We start from the raw sequence: 15254 nt of genomic DNA on the forward strand, positions 1-15254 counted from the left end.
CGTTGTTTTTTATTTTGATTAATAATATTTAAATTTAAATAACATAACAATTTATTCAGAACAAGTCTTTCCCATTTATCATCATCCTCAAAGATTAATGCTATATACGTTAAGTCTATACCATCGATCTTGTATCATATTCCGTTGGAACATGTTTCGTGATAGTTTTCATCAAATGTTTTCTTTTATATTTTTCATCATCATCGCGTTTCAGATGCTTAACATCATTTTCAAAATTTGTATAATTTTAGTTTTCTGTTTATTCATTAATTTGAATTTTATGGCATAAATTAAAAGCATTTGCACTAACTTCCTTTATGTGAATAGGATTTGTAATATTTACTAATGAAGTACAATAATTAAATGCATTGCTCCCTATTTGAGTTACACTTTCGAAAAAACAATTGCATTTATTTTGATACATGAAGTCAAAAAATAAGCTGTTAATAATTTTATGTTATTCCCGATTATAATTGACATGAAGAAAATGCATGTTCACCTATTGTTGTAACTGCTTCAGGAATTTTATATGTTTCATTCGTTTTTCCAATAGGATAAAGAATTATTTCACTGATGTTTTTATTGGAAAGAACGACATCATTTTCATAATTTGAAAAATTTAAATTTTCTAGTGATAAATTAAAAGTTTGAAATTTAGGACATCAATTAAAAGCATTGATTTCAATTGTATCAATATTACTTGGAATTGTGATATTTATTAATGATTCACAAAAGTTCCAATTTTTTAACATTTCCTCCAATAATAATTGTTTCTAATTTACTATATGAATAAAATGCACTGCTTCCAATTGATATTACACTTTCTTCAAAATTGATTTTACATAAACTACACAATATTTTCTGATTATCGAAATATTGAATGATTTTTAATCATACACATTCAATAATTTACCTGGAAAAATAACAATATCTCGAAATTCCATCAATAAAATTATCTCTCATTAATATGTTTAAATATACTATTCATATATATAATAATGTTAAAATCATTATATCGTGATGGGAGTTGTATTTACAAAGGTGCCAGTTTTATATATATGTGATGATAAAAACGTTTATCTTTGTACGTTAATTAAAAGAGATTCATGAGACAAAACACAGAAACACAAGGCGATTTTGAAAAAGAAATTCAAATTTTAAAAGAAAAGGGGAAGGATCTCAAAGGTGAACAGAAAGAATCTTACAAATCAATAATTCAAAAAATTGAAACAAATGATAAATTTTTATCTGAACTTAAGGATGAACACAAATTACTTAGAAAAAGGCTTCTTGCTTTTACAAAGAAGCCAAAAAATTATAGAGAACCAAATTTACAATTGGATTTAAAACGTTTAAATCATGAAAACACTTTATTAAAGAATCAAATTGATTTGTGTAAACATAAAAAAGATCAATCTATAAAACGTCAACAAGAACTTTCTGTTATTCTTCAACATTATCAAAATTCTCTGGGAGGTGATAACCCTGAAGAAGAAAAAATCCATCAAATCAAAAACAAGATTGAGAAAGCTAATATTAAGATCAATGAAACAAAACACCTAATGAAAGCATATGGAATAATTATCAATCAATTCTACAAACAACAGTTGATTTGGAACCCTATTCTTCAAGAAACCCAAAGACAAATTGAAAAAAAGCAGAGAGATATTTCCGAACTTGCCTTAGTTGCACGAGATTCAAAATTTAGTCTTTCGTCTTTTCAAAATAAGTTCAATGAAACCGAAGCAAAGATCAATCAAAGCAAAATGAAACGTGACAGGCAACTTGAAGCCAAACAAAGTCAACTTAGTCGAATCACTAAAGATGGATTTTATGAAGATGACATTTCCAGACGCCAAAGTAAACCACTTACATCATTATATTCACAATCATCACAACTACGAAGTCGAATGAATAAGCAACTTCGTGAAAAAAGAGAAGAAAAGCTATTACAACTTACGAATGTAAACAATCGAATACGAGAAGTGTTTGGCACAAATGATCCTAAAAAGATTAAAAAATATTTTGATGATAAAAAAGAAGCAAATGAAAAATTGGAAAAACAAATTGAAGATATTAAGAAATCAACGAAATCACTTCAAAGGCAAGTTGATAACTTAAAGCTTTCTATTGAAGAAAGTGAATATGTTGAAACGAAAGGAATCGGAGCAAATCGAATGTTATCCGAAGGATATAAACTTCGGCAAAATGCGCGTGAGAAACTTGTAAAAAAGGAACGAAAAAGAGATGTTATCGAAGAGCAAGAAAGCATTATACGTAAAGCAATGAATCATTATGCGGAAACATTAAAATTAATTATACCTGATAATGATTTTGTGTTGCCTACGAACTTGGAAGAACTTTCTGTTTGGTGCTTAGATAAAATTAAACTTGCCGAAAGTTTAATTGAAGATGAAGATGCTGATTATCTTTCCACAATTAATAGACAAGCTTTCATGGATCTATCGAAGAATTATGAAGTGGATAACTTAAACACAACAATGGCAAAGAAGTCATTAAAGCGTACTTTGGATACAATTAAAAAGCCGAAAGGATCAAAACAAGAAATATCTCCTCGAGTAATGAATAGGCAAATGATAAAACAAATTTCGCAAAAGATTTCGAATCAAGAGCGAAAAAAATATTAAAAAAAATTATAATAAACTTGTTCATGATAGAAAATAATCTTTATTTCATGGATATGTATTATATAATTAGAAATTAAGATCAATAGTGGTTTGAATATTTGGTGATAATGAATCTTCGAAAAGTCCTGTTTCAAAAATGTCATTTGATATAAAATGAACATTTTCGTTGGTTTGAGTATCAAGCGATGTTGAAGGTATTGGTAATAAGATAGGACTTTCTGGTGGATTTTTGGATATATTTGCTGAAATTATGGCTTGCCGATTTTTTTGTCTCTGAAGCACAAGCCATCTATTTTTAATACTTACGTCTGTTCTGTTTTGGAAGAACTTAGAAATTTTCACCCATTTTTGTCCATATTGTTGAACCAATAACTCCAGAATTTTATCTTCTTCTGGTGTAAATGGTTCATATCTATTCAAGGGCGAAAGGTATTTTGTCCATCTTTCTCTACATTGTCTAGGATTTCGATCTTTCATCAATGAAGAAATAAAATTCCAGTTCTTGTCACCAAATTGCATAACAAGTATTCTTAGCTTGATATCTTCTTCTAAGCTAAATTTAACCTTGGGATGAGACTTTCCTTTTTGGGTTGTCGTTTTCATTCTGAAATGCTGGGCCCAGCAGTTTACTTTGCTGTTAAAAGTTGAGACTTTTCTTTGAAAAATCAAGAAGTCAAGAAAAATTGTGCATGTTGTCAATTACTGAATGAATTCAATTTCAAAAACGCGTTTTGCTCCAACGAACAACTTTCAAATCAGTTTTGTGAGAATTTGAAAGAAGTAAAGATTTTCAAAAAGAATATTCTTGTGAAGCATTTTACGTGCAAACATAAAAAATTCCATTTTATCATGTAATATCAAAAATACAGTATTAATTATATTAAAATAATAAATAATTAATCTTATAAATATTGGAACTTGCTATTTATAATATGGTTTATTGAAAATAATGAGATAATTTGATTTTTTCGATGATTTTATGGCAATAGAATCGTTTGTCAAAACAACCAAACCCTCCTTTTTTCTCTAAAAATTCATCCAACTGATTGAAAAATTTGTTCTCCTTGTTTCCTTTATTTCACACCAAATTTTAATGACTATTCATAGAAGCTAAACCATGATTCAAGCTTGATTGAGCAATATACTCGAATAATATTTTCAAATATATTTATACTTGTTGACTCAATCTTAAGAATTCTATATATAAAATACTGTTTTTTACACACAACTTGTTTCTAATCGCATTAATTTATCACTTTTCAAATAATATATTATCATTAATTAAATTCAAAACAACAAATTAACCATTTAACTTCCTTTGTTCCTTTACAAAAACCATTTTTTTTAATAAAATAAATCAATTATTTGTATTATTAATTTAATAGAGAATATAATTTGTTTAATTTTGCAGGATATCTTCTGTATTCATTTTTCAGCAATTCTTCTACATTTTCTACAGCGTGAGCGCAAAATCTGAAACATTCAACCATCTTCATCATTAATTCCTGATCAAATTCATAGCTTTCCAATTCCTTTTCATTCTTTAGTAAAAAATGAGCCAACAAAAATGCGGTTTCAGTGTATAGATCATTTGCTTCACCAAATTTTTCTACAATCTTCACAACATTTTTCAATAAACCATTGAAATCCTCTTTATCGTATTTTTCCTTAACCAAAGTGATCGCAATGCAATGCCATAAATTTGGATCAATTTTGATAAGTTCTTCTTCATTCGAGAACAGGTCCAAATAAATTGTCACCAGGAACTCAAAGAACTCTCTTTGGTCATCATTTTCAACTAAATCGTCCCAAATACTATTTAATATCTCCATTAGTTGATCTATGTTACAATAAGAAGGGTAGAATTGCCTAAGTGTTACAAGGCAACACAAAATCTCTCCAGACATTTGTTTTGGGAGATGTTCCAACAAAATATTCCAAAGCTGTATCACCAAAATTTCGGGAAGTTCTGTACAACAAACAGCAGAAATTAATGTTACAACAATTTTTTCGAACATTACATTGGATACTATTGGTAACCAATCGATCATTTCATGAATTATATTTAATGAATTTTGTGGGAACTTATTTATATACTTTGTCAAAAAATTATAAAACTTAAAGTTCTCTGACTCATATTCAGTTGCATAGTTATGATCCAGTAATAAAATCCTTCCTTGAATTGTCGAATATAATAAATCGTTAACATATGGCAATGTTAAATCTGGTATTTTCTCCATGAGTTTAATGCATAACAAATATGATTGGTTTACAAACAAATGATTTTTCGTCGCTTTTGCTGTTTCGATAATTTTTGCCAAAATTTCCAAAATTACATTTTGGTCATATTGTTGAAACACATTCTTAAACAAGCGAACGGAATATGTTTGATACAATGGATCATTTGTCAATAAAAATGTTTTAATAATATCCACTGGAAATATCAATGTTTTATTATTCTTTAAAAAGCGCTCATTTGATGAAATTGCTGAAAAATATGAAATAATTCTTCGTGTTGAGTCATTCGTAGGTATTTTACCAGCTGCAATATCAAACAATCGCACTAATAATTCATCTGGTATTAAGTTATCGGCTTCAAGATTTAATAAAATGTTTGTTGATATTTCATAAGTTTCGACGAATTCACTGAAGATCAAACTTTTACATAGGTTTACGAAAAACTCCTTTGTTTCGTTAAAAATTTCTTTATTTGCTTTACGTAATTCATTAGCTAAATATAATACATGAGGAACATATGGAGGAGGTAATTGACTATCCGATAGAAGGTTATTAACAAATGTGAATAATGTTGAGAAATCAAATGATTCATCTTCTTGAACAATTGTTATTAATACTTTAAAATAATCTTTTAATGATTCAGGCGGAATGTTTTTATAAATACTTAAATAATCATTTAAGAAAACAGATGATTTTGTTGTTTTTTCTTTCATTAAGGAAACAAATGCTTTAGTAGCAAAATGTATCATTAAGAAATCATTTGTTAAAATACATTTTATTAAAATTGGGATTATTGATAAATTTAAATTTTTGGAAAAACTTAAATATAATCGAGAAATCTTTGAGATAGCGAAGCATAACATTGACTTGTTGGAGTTGATATTTGCAAATGAATATTCAATCGACCTAACTAAAATAGATGCGCAATCTTTGATGTAATCACTTAGTTGATCATAATAAAATGAAAATAAATATATGTATGTGGAATCATTGTTCTTTTGAACACATTCATGAAAGCGATCAACTAAAAATTGAATTTTCTCTTCTTGTAGTGGAACATCAAGTGAATCAGTAATCGATTCATTAAATGCTTTGATTACAGATTTTTCTTCAGAAAGAAAATGCTCAACTGACATAAAAACATCTGTAAACATATTAAAACTCAAAAATGGCATTAAGCGAATAAGACCAAAGATATCTAAAGAACAATCTTGGAGATTAATTTGATCAAAAAAATCAGGATATACATTACAAAAGTCAAAGAGTGGTGACGTAAGAGAAAAATAATCTTCTTTTTGTGAAATAACTGTGAAAACAAAGTTAATAATTGATGGAGAAAGATTTTCAAATGATTCAAAGGCAGAAAATGGCAGTTGCATTCTTGTAATAATCATAATTAAAGTAATACAATGTGTTGTTTGTGGGTAGCTTTGGAATGTTGAAGCAATTATTGGAAATAAAATTTTCGAATGAACACGATAAAAATCTTCTGGAATATACTCATATAAAGATACAAGCAAGAGAGCTTTTATTTGATTGATTTGTTCAGTGGTGCTTTCAGAAAGAATAAACTCAAATATTAATGGATGAATTATATGTAGTTTTAATGTAAGCTCTAAAACAGAATGCACATATTCAAATGCATCCGTTTCCATATTTATAAGAGGTGGAAGTTGAACAAGTATAGATGAAAATTGATCAATTTGTTCTTTTGTAAAGTTAATAAAATGCTGGAAAATGTATGCTGGTAATTCAAAGCAAATCCCCATAATTATCTCTTTATTGTTTTGTTGAATTCCAATGATACAATTATTAATAAAATCTTGAGTTGGCACTAATAATGGGGCAGTTGCAGTGAATGGTCCTTTTTGCTTTACATCTTGTGCAATTTGGAAAAAAGACTGAAGAATGTTTTGTTCGCCCATCTTGGTGACTTCGGGTGCCCTGAAAACGTTAAACATAAAACAAATAAACTGTTGATAATTTTTTGCACTTAATTTTTATTGGAGTAATATGACATTTTTTATTGGTGTAATATGACCAAGTAACGATTCAATTATAAAATTTTATAATATTTTTAATATCTTCTCATAGATACATATTCATCTGATAACACAAAGAAAATTGAAGTAACTTATGATAGAGATTATAACTATGATTTATATGTAATGTTCATTTATTGATTCTCAACTAATATTTAAATTTATCATATAGAGATTTCAATATATATTTTTAATGCTGAAATTCCATATCTGGACTTTTGGCTCCAACATTTTTCAATTAATTTTCATTTTAAAATTTCGAAAAGGTGAAATAACTTCATGAATTCTTAAATTTACATAATATAAATAGAAATTAATATAATAGATTCGACAGCGAATAATTGCTATTGACCAAATTTTTGATTATTATTCTAAATATGAAGATGTAAATATTTGGTATAAGTGAGGTGAAATCCAAATTTAAACCTCATTATGCATTTTATTAATTCTCTCATAAAAATAATATTATACAGAAGATAAAACTTTCTGAAATAATATATATAGATATTACTAATTGTCTTATAACTAAATGGAATAATTATATTTTATTTTGGATTTTTAATTGAAAGAAATTGAAAACACTTTCAAAATTATGACATATTTAATCGTTGTGCGATCAAAATGAATTCAAAATTCAATAGTAGAATGCATTCCCTTAATGTTCAACGTACAACTTTTACAACTTTTTGTGGCCGGCACTGGATGTAGTTATAAATCTATAAATTTATTTTTAAAATGTATTCAAAGTAACTTTTGTTATGAGTTATTATTTACAATGTAACAATTATGGTTAAAAATGATTATTCGTCATTTTTGAAATAATCATAATGTTCATTTTTCTCTGTCGTTTGTGTGTTTGGTACTGGAAAATAAGTTGTTGGCACTGCGTTGTCTTGGAATACTTCATCTGAAAATTGTTTGATTTTAAATAAGCATGCCATCGATTTTTAACCGCGCCAGATGACCTCCCTGGTAATAAGTTGGCAATTCTTGTCCACTGATTTCCAAGTTCTCTTTGTTGTTGGATAATTACTTGATCTTCCCATGGTTCAAAAGGTCCACGTCTTAACATCGGATTAATTTGATTAAACCATCTTTCTCGACATTGTTTAGCAGTTCTAGTTGGAACGAACCTTGCAATATCAACCCATTTATTTGGTCCAAATTGAGAAACAGCTAATCTAAGCAAATTATCTTCTTCTTCAGTCCAAGGTCCTCGTGTTTCGTATGGCATTTTAATTGAATTACTTGTATAATTTAGATCTTGCAATATAGGTCGAAAAATTTCAGAAACATTTGATGAACTTCCTGAAATTTGATATAGTATGTCATTGTCTTGTGGTATATGGGGGAATTTTTGGGGTTTCATCAAAATTATATAAACAACTTAATTTGTTCGGTCTGAGACAACCACTTCAAACGCTAGCGTCACTTTTACAAAAATGGTTATTCAAACTTACCTAACAAATTTAAGAGAAACTCATCAAAGTGAGCTTTTTCAATATACAACAATACCTACCTTCTCAAACGAAACAGAAATGTTAACCGCTTTCATCGAATTTTTATCGAACCCGTTGACCCATTCTGGTTGACATGTGAACTTAAGGGTTCAGAAAAAAAGTGAACCAATGATGGCGGTTGGAGTAATCACATTCAAAAACATGAGGATCCTTCTCAAAAAGTAGGATAACACAGCTTGATTACTTGGTTACTTTTTGAATGATCATTCAATTCCAGATATCAAAATTCGCTATCATTGGTAATAGGCATTTGAAAAAAGTAGGTTGATCAACGATTTTTTCTAAATTGACATTCAAAAAGTGACCGGAAGAAAATCCGTTATTCGGATAAATTATTTTATTTTCAGCTGAATCATGTTTTTAATTTCATTTTTAATTTTTAACCTTTCGCGAAATTATTATAACCTGGCTTAAATTCAATCTTTATCAAATAATAACAATTATTGAAAACACTCAAATTATCAATCTAAATTCTTAAGTTTTGCGATAAATTAAAACTTTCATATAAAAAGCATGTTTACTGCATCATTGGATATGTGCTTTTATGAATGTTTTATTCTGATTCACCTTTTGGAAGCGTTAAACTTATTATAGATAGTTCATTGTGGAAAGCACAATAAATAGCTGTCCATGCAATTAATATAAACATTGAAACCCAAAACAAAATTAAAGATCTTATGCTGAGTTTCTTTAACAATTCACTTTCACTACTTCGATTCTTTGAATAAATCCAGCACATAAACCAAGCAAAGGGCATCAACCCAAATCCTAAATAGTACATTATCTTTGCATTATCTTCATATTTATCTAAAGGTTCTTTTCTGTTGGGATCCATTTTTGTGTTTTTTTTTTTTTCTTTTTTCAATTTTTGGTTTTTGAAAAAATATAAAAACAAAGGGAAAAACCAAACTTTCTATAAAGGAAAAAAATAAGTCCTTAAATTTTATTTTTTCAAAATGTTAATATTTCAAAGTTTGATTAAAAATTTAATAAAAATTATTTCAAGATGTTATTTAATTTTTACTATTTTTTAGATTTCTAGAGATCTTTATTGTTTCCAGTGATTAAATTCACCAACACGTTTCACCCCTTGCATTAGCATGACATTTTCGTCAAGCCTACATTTCATTAATACTTAATGTTATGTTGTTATATATGTAACATTCAAATTAATACTTTTTCACCATGATTACTGTTTTAGTAAATTGGGTGAAATGTCTATATTTGATGTTGGAATAATAATTATAATTAAAATGAATAACTTGGCACCAATTGCAGTCACATTTTCTCCCATGATATCTACAATGTTATATTTTAATAAAATATTCAGGGATCAATATAGTAAAATCACTATTGTCTGAATTAAATTTTAGGCTTGTTAGTGCAAAAAATTCCAACACACTATTTTCTTATAACTTATTAATAAAGTGTAATATGGCTTCTTTTTTCCCGTCACATACATCATTAATTTAATAATTCCGAAAACAATACCAAATCTTCATCGAAGATTATTTATCAATCATAAATATAACATATTATTAACATAATTTATATTGTTAAATTTAACTCTTACATTGATTTATGTTGTCTTTTGCCTATTTTATATCTACAATTTTTTCCAATAATCATTTGCTGAACCTAAGTGAAACATTTCAATTTTATTTGAAGACATCAAATTTTATGATTAGAGCATAATTTAAGTTAAGTTCTAAATAATGTTTACACATTCCTATTACAATGCAAATAAGATTTCAACATCTGAAGAACAATTGTAAAATGTAAAACATTTATTTTCAAACAAACTTTGTGAAAATAATTTTTAAGAAATCAAGTAATTGCATTTGGAGTTTACTTGCCGCCCTTCTTTTTGTTCTCAGCAGCAGCCCTCTTTTCGGCAGCTGCAGTTCTTTCAGCGGCTGCTTTAGCTTCTTCTTCCATAAAAGCGTTAATGATTCTTTCTTTAACGACGGATGCACAGTAAACACCACCGTATGGGCGTGAAACTGTGCGCTTGTGCTTTGGTAATCTGGCAAGCTTCTTTGTTGGTAAGTGTTTGATACCTGGGAGTGGTTTTCCTGTTTCACCGCATATCATGCCCTTCACGCGCTTTTTGATGTAGTGAGCAACAAGCCTGTTTCCTGGTGTACGAACTGGGACAACACGGTTACGAAGTGTGTGGTAAGGATTGCTACGACGAAGTGTATATCTGTTATCACCCATTTAAAGAGGTCGACCAAACCGCCAAAACCGCAAAACCTCCATTAACTTAACGTCTTTTTTTAAACATGTTTCAAGAACTCAAAACATACAATAAATAAAAATTTAATATCATTTTGAGATTCGAGTTCGTAGGCAAATGAAAGTTCTGATATTGATATTTAAAATCTTTGAAATTGATTTTTCTTCTGTGGGGTTAAATTCAAAGCTTTATGAAAAGTGTGTGTTTTCCTTACAAAAATACCCCATTATCATACGTTAAGGGTAAAATCATCAAGCCAATAGAAATGGAGCAACTTAAACAGTTAATTCTTGATTTTTACAAGAATCAAACCCCTACTAGTGAGATTGCTTATAAAATACGGCAGTCTTATGCAAAACTTGTTTTTGATTCAAATCCAAATATCGCATTGCTCCATGAAAAAAATCCAGACAAAAATTCAGCGTTCAGAACTTTGCGAGGTAAAATGTGGGCCATTTTTTTGTCTTTGCATATTTACAATACATATCATCCTAGTCAGCTAACATCTTCAATAAATCATAACGATTTAGTTGATGTCACTCAACGCGTTATAAGAGAACAAACAAGACAAGAACAATCTTTACCTCATGGTGTTATTGGAATCGACCAAATGGAGTATTACCAATGGCTTCACTTGTTTGTATTTTATAGATGGATTTCAAGTTCACAACCAGCCTCCTTAGAAGACTGCTTAGAACAATCCCATTATATTTTTGGTATTATTTTCCTGAGGAACTTTGATCTTTTAACCTCTTTTCAAGCATATATTCATCTAACTGATAATTCCATACCAAATCAATTCTTTTCGACTGATGAGTCCAAGAAACTCATTGACTTCATTCCCATGATCCTTGTCTGCTGTAATGAGAAAGAATTACACGAAAAACTGAAAAGTGATATTCATTACAGCCCAAGTGTTTTATGCTTCCAAAGGATCGCCTCTTTGAACACACAGCTCAAGCCACTTGACAACGTCGAAGTTATATGGGATTTTTTGATTATTTACGGAATGCAAAATATTGTATTTATCGAAGCAGCTTGGATCATAATCCTAAAAGAAGAGATCCTTAATGGAAGCTATAGCAATAATACGTTCCCAGATTGGGATCCATTGGTTCTAATTCGTAAAACGATTGAAGTTTTCAAGAAGACATATGAATATTGCAGAAATGAATCTGCAGATCAGACAATTAAAAACAAGATGCACACATTGTTTGCTAATGTTTAGTGATAAACATGACATTTATATTTGTTAAATAAAATTTAATGATTTTCCTATAAATTGTTCTAATTAAGAAAAGAAAATTATAATTTCTGCTTGCATGGATATTACATAATATTAATCGATTAATAGTTTTGCAGGTTTCTTTAGGCATAACTAAAGTGTTTTTTCATGTACTTGGAAGTAATATCATAAAATATATATTTAAATTGCTGAAATACCAAATTCAAATGTACAAAATTTTGAAATCTTATATGAATATTTGAAACACATAAATATGTTGGGCATTATGATATGCTATTATACGTTATTTTAATTAATTCTCGAATTAACAATATTTATTTGAAGCTTATCATATAGTACGTAGGGAAATAAGATATAAATATTTTCATGTTATAATATATGAATGGAAATTTTACAAAAACGAATTAAAAATAATATATATATATTATTTTACTAGCGAAAAAATACGTATCGATAGTATTTTTATGATTATCATATTTATAAAATTTGCTTCAAAAATCACATAATATTCTCTTTTCATACATAAAAATATGATTATTTATAGGTAACTTATAAATTTTTCTTCTTTAAAGTCATCTGCATATGGAATATTCCATATAATTTCTTTATTATAATATTTATCATAAACATATGTATTATGTTCTTCTTGTTTCTTCATCGCTATATGAAATATAGAAAAAATTTTAAATAACTATATTATTTTATATATAAAATAAATAGAGATGATATATCATACAAATAATATATAAAATGAACATAAATATGTTTATTTTCGGAATCACTAATTGTAATTGAATATGATTTTATAACTGCGTGATAATAAATTGATAATGTTTTCAAAAAAGATAAAAAATAAGTTAATACACACTCATTAACATTTGTAAAATTATTCAAAATTGTATTCACATATGTCTTCTCATTATTATTTATATCGGTAACGTATTAGACTTCGTGAATGTATTATACTATGTGCGAATAAAATTTAAATAAAAATTATTTTACATCAAAAACAACCAAGTAATTTAAAAAAAGTTTATTTATATAACAATGTATGAACTAACATATAATCTGTGATACTATCGTAAAAATGGCGTCAGCCATCATTTTGTTAACATTTCCAAGAATTGAAACTTCGAACTCTTCTCCTATACATTCTATTTGGAAAGCGAATTCTATATCATTAATAGTTATACCGAACAGAATTGCTCTAATTATTGTTTTCATGTAACAAAACAAATTGTTTTTCTCGAAAGCTATACACATATCCTCAACAGACTCAATTTTCACATTAGAAAAAGTATTTGTTATTACATTTTCATTATCTTCCAACAACAAACATTCGAAACGATTTTTCATTCTTTGTAAAACATTTTCATTAATTTTCTTAATTATAATTTTAGGCGGAATAATAACATCGAAAAATATATAATTTTGATCCTTAATTAAAATTGCGAATTTTAATTTTCCTTTATATTCATTTTCTTTAAAAGCGTTTTCAGAAGTTTCGAATTTTAAATTTAATTCTTTTGTTTCACCTTTTTTTATTATGAATTTTTCTTGATTTTGTATACTTAACGAAAACAAATTATAATCATTAAAAACATTCATTATAATAATTTTTTGGTTATTATTATTCGTAATATTTAATTTCAAATTATTGTTATTATTAAATTTCCCTCTAATTTCTAAGTTATTATCATTACATATCAAAGGCAACAACAAATCTTTTTTAATGTCAAAACTTTTATTCTTTAAAACGGGTACAAATTCTTGAGGAAATTTATCATATATAATCGAAAGTGTACCAATATAAGGGAATAATAAATCGACAAATTTATTATCATCCGAATTTTTTATTTTATTTTTATAAAACGTTTTAGGTTCGTTTATTATTATTTCCATTGCTTTTTCGGGATATTTCGTAAGGATACAATAATACATATAAGCGCGTTCTCTTAAGTCGATGTTATTTGCTTCATTAATCGAAAGTGATAAAACATATTGTAACATTTCTTTACCATCGTAAGGATTATTAATGAAATATTTTAAGATCGATGTAAGTATTGCTAATTGTACATTAATGTTTTCGTTAAGGAAATCATCAAGAAACATTTGTTGTACTAATTCTTTCGAATTCGAAATGATTTCTGAATGTTCACCAAGTATATAAGCTAAAGTGGCTTTAGCATTCGAATTATCAGAAAGTTGATTCACGTTTTGACATATTATTGAAATTAATCGTTCGAATTGTTGCGAATGTTTACGAAATGAATTAACAGACATAATAATACATTCTTGAATTAAATTTGTGTTATTCGTTTGTAATATCATTGATATTGCTTCGAAAAATTCGTTTTGAAATGTTGGAAATGATTCAATAAGTTTTCCAATCGAAGTTATAATTTTATTTACAAATGTAATGTTTTCAGATTTTATATTTTTTTTAAACTCATTAAGAATTGTTATAACATTTTGTTCATTAACTAGTAATAATAAAATATTTATTTTCGAAATATTAAGATAATATGGATCATATAAATCACAATAAAAAAAATCAGGTTGAAAAAAAAGATATTTTTTATATTTTTGTATGATAAGAAAAAGCGATTTTAAGACAGTGTATTTAATTCCATCCGAAAAGTTTAAAAGAGTTACAATCGAAGAACGAATTTTAATAAAAATAGTGCGCATGAATTCGTCGTTGTTTATAAAAGTGTTTATATGTAAAATACAGCGAATTGATGACATTTGAATTGATGGACTCATTTGATATAGTCGATTTGTGATCTTGTGAATAAGCTCTATGGCGTCAATAGAGTCGGGAATTTTGATTTGGCTGATGAAATCAAGTATTTGGACTTGGTTCCATTCATTTGTTTCTTCAAATTTGTCAATTAAATTGATGACAGTTTCAATTGGAATGACAATAAATGGTTGCTCAAGTGATAAATTTATCTCTTGGATAACTGTAATAGCAGATATTGCAACATTGGGGTTTTGGTCTGTCAAAAGAATTCGAAGAATGGAATTAAAATCACAAACATTAAGAATAGAATGATCACTAAGATATGATCTAAGAATTGAAAAGCCAGTGGTCTTTCGAATATATGGATCTGTTGATGTTACACCTCCAGAAAAAATTAAAAATAATTTTGAAGCAGTATTTGGAGTGCAGAATGAACCTGCCTGCTTAAGGGCAATAGCTTTAATTTGAGGATTAGGGTTTTCAAAATTTTGTTGAATTTTTTTGATAATATTATCCAAAAAATCTTCTTCTTTTCTATTGTATTCAGAATCAAGTATATTTGTAAAACGGTGCAT

At 27.6% G+C, this 15254-nt stretch overlaps 3 protein-coding genes across 3 annotated transcripts; 2 read left to right on the top strand and 1 right to left on the bottom strand.

Moving 5' to 3' along the window:
• Positions 1 to 1562: 1562 nt before the first annotated feature.
• Positions 1563 to 2648, top strand: GO595_007974 (uncharacterized protein; the record flags this gene model as incomplete). Its single annotated transcript, XM_067921496.1, has 1 exon — positions 1563 to 2648. One exon carries the CDS (start codon positions 1563 to 1565, stop codon positions 2646 to 2648), a length of 1086 nt encoding a protein of 361 aa, XP_067771808.1.
• Positions 2649 to 10296: 7648 nt separating this feature from the next.
• Positions 10297 to 10668, bottom strand: GO595_007975 (ribosomal protein L34e; the record flags this gene model as incomplete). The annotated part of the gene is made up of 1 exon (XM_067921497.1): positions 10297 to 10668. One exon carries the CDS (start codon positions 10666 to 10668, stop codon positions 10297 to 10299), a length of 372 nt encoding a protein of 123 aa, XP_067771809.1.
• Positions 10669 to 11132: 464 nt separating this feature from the next.
• Positions 11133 to 11915, top strand: GO595_007976 (uncharacterized protein; the record flags this gene model as incomplete). The annotated part of the gene is made up of 1 exon (XM_067921498.1): positions 11133 to 11915. One exon carries the CDS (start codon positions 11133 to 11135, stop codon positions 11913 to 11915), a length of 783 nt encoding a protein of 260 aa, XP_067771810.1.
• Between the last annotated feature and the right edge of the window lie 3339 nt (positions 11916 to 15254).

The sequence above is a fragment of the Histomonas meleagridis genome (genome assembly GCF_020186115.1).
Source record: "Histomonas meleagridis strain 2922-C6/04-10x chromosome Unknown contig_6, whole genome shotgun sequence".
In the NCBI taxonomy this organism is placed as follows: Eukaryota; Parabasalia; order Tritrichomonadida; family Dientamoebidae; genus Histomonas; species Histomonas meleagridis.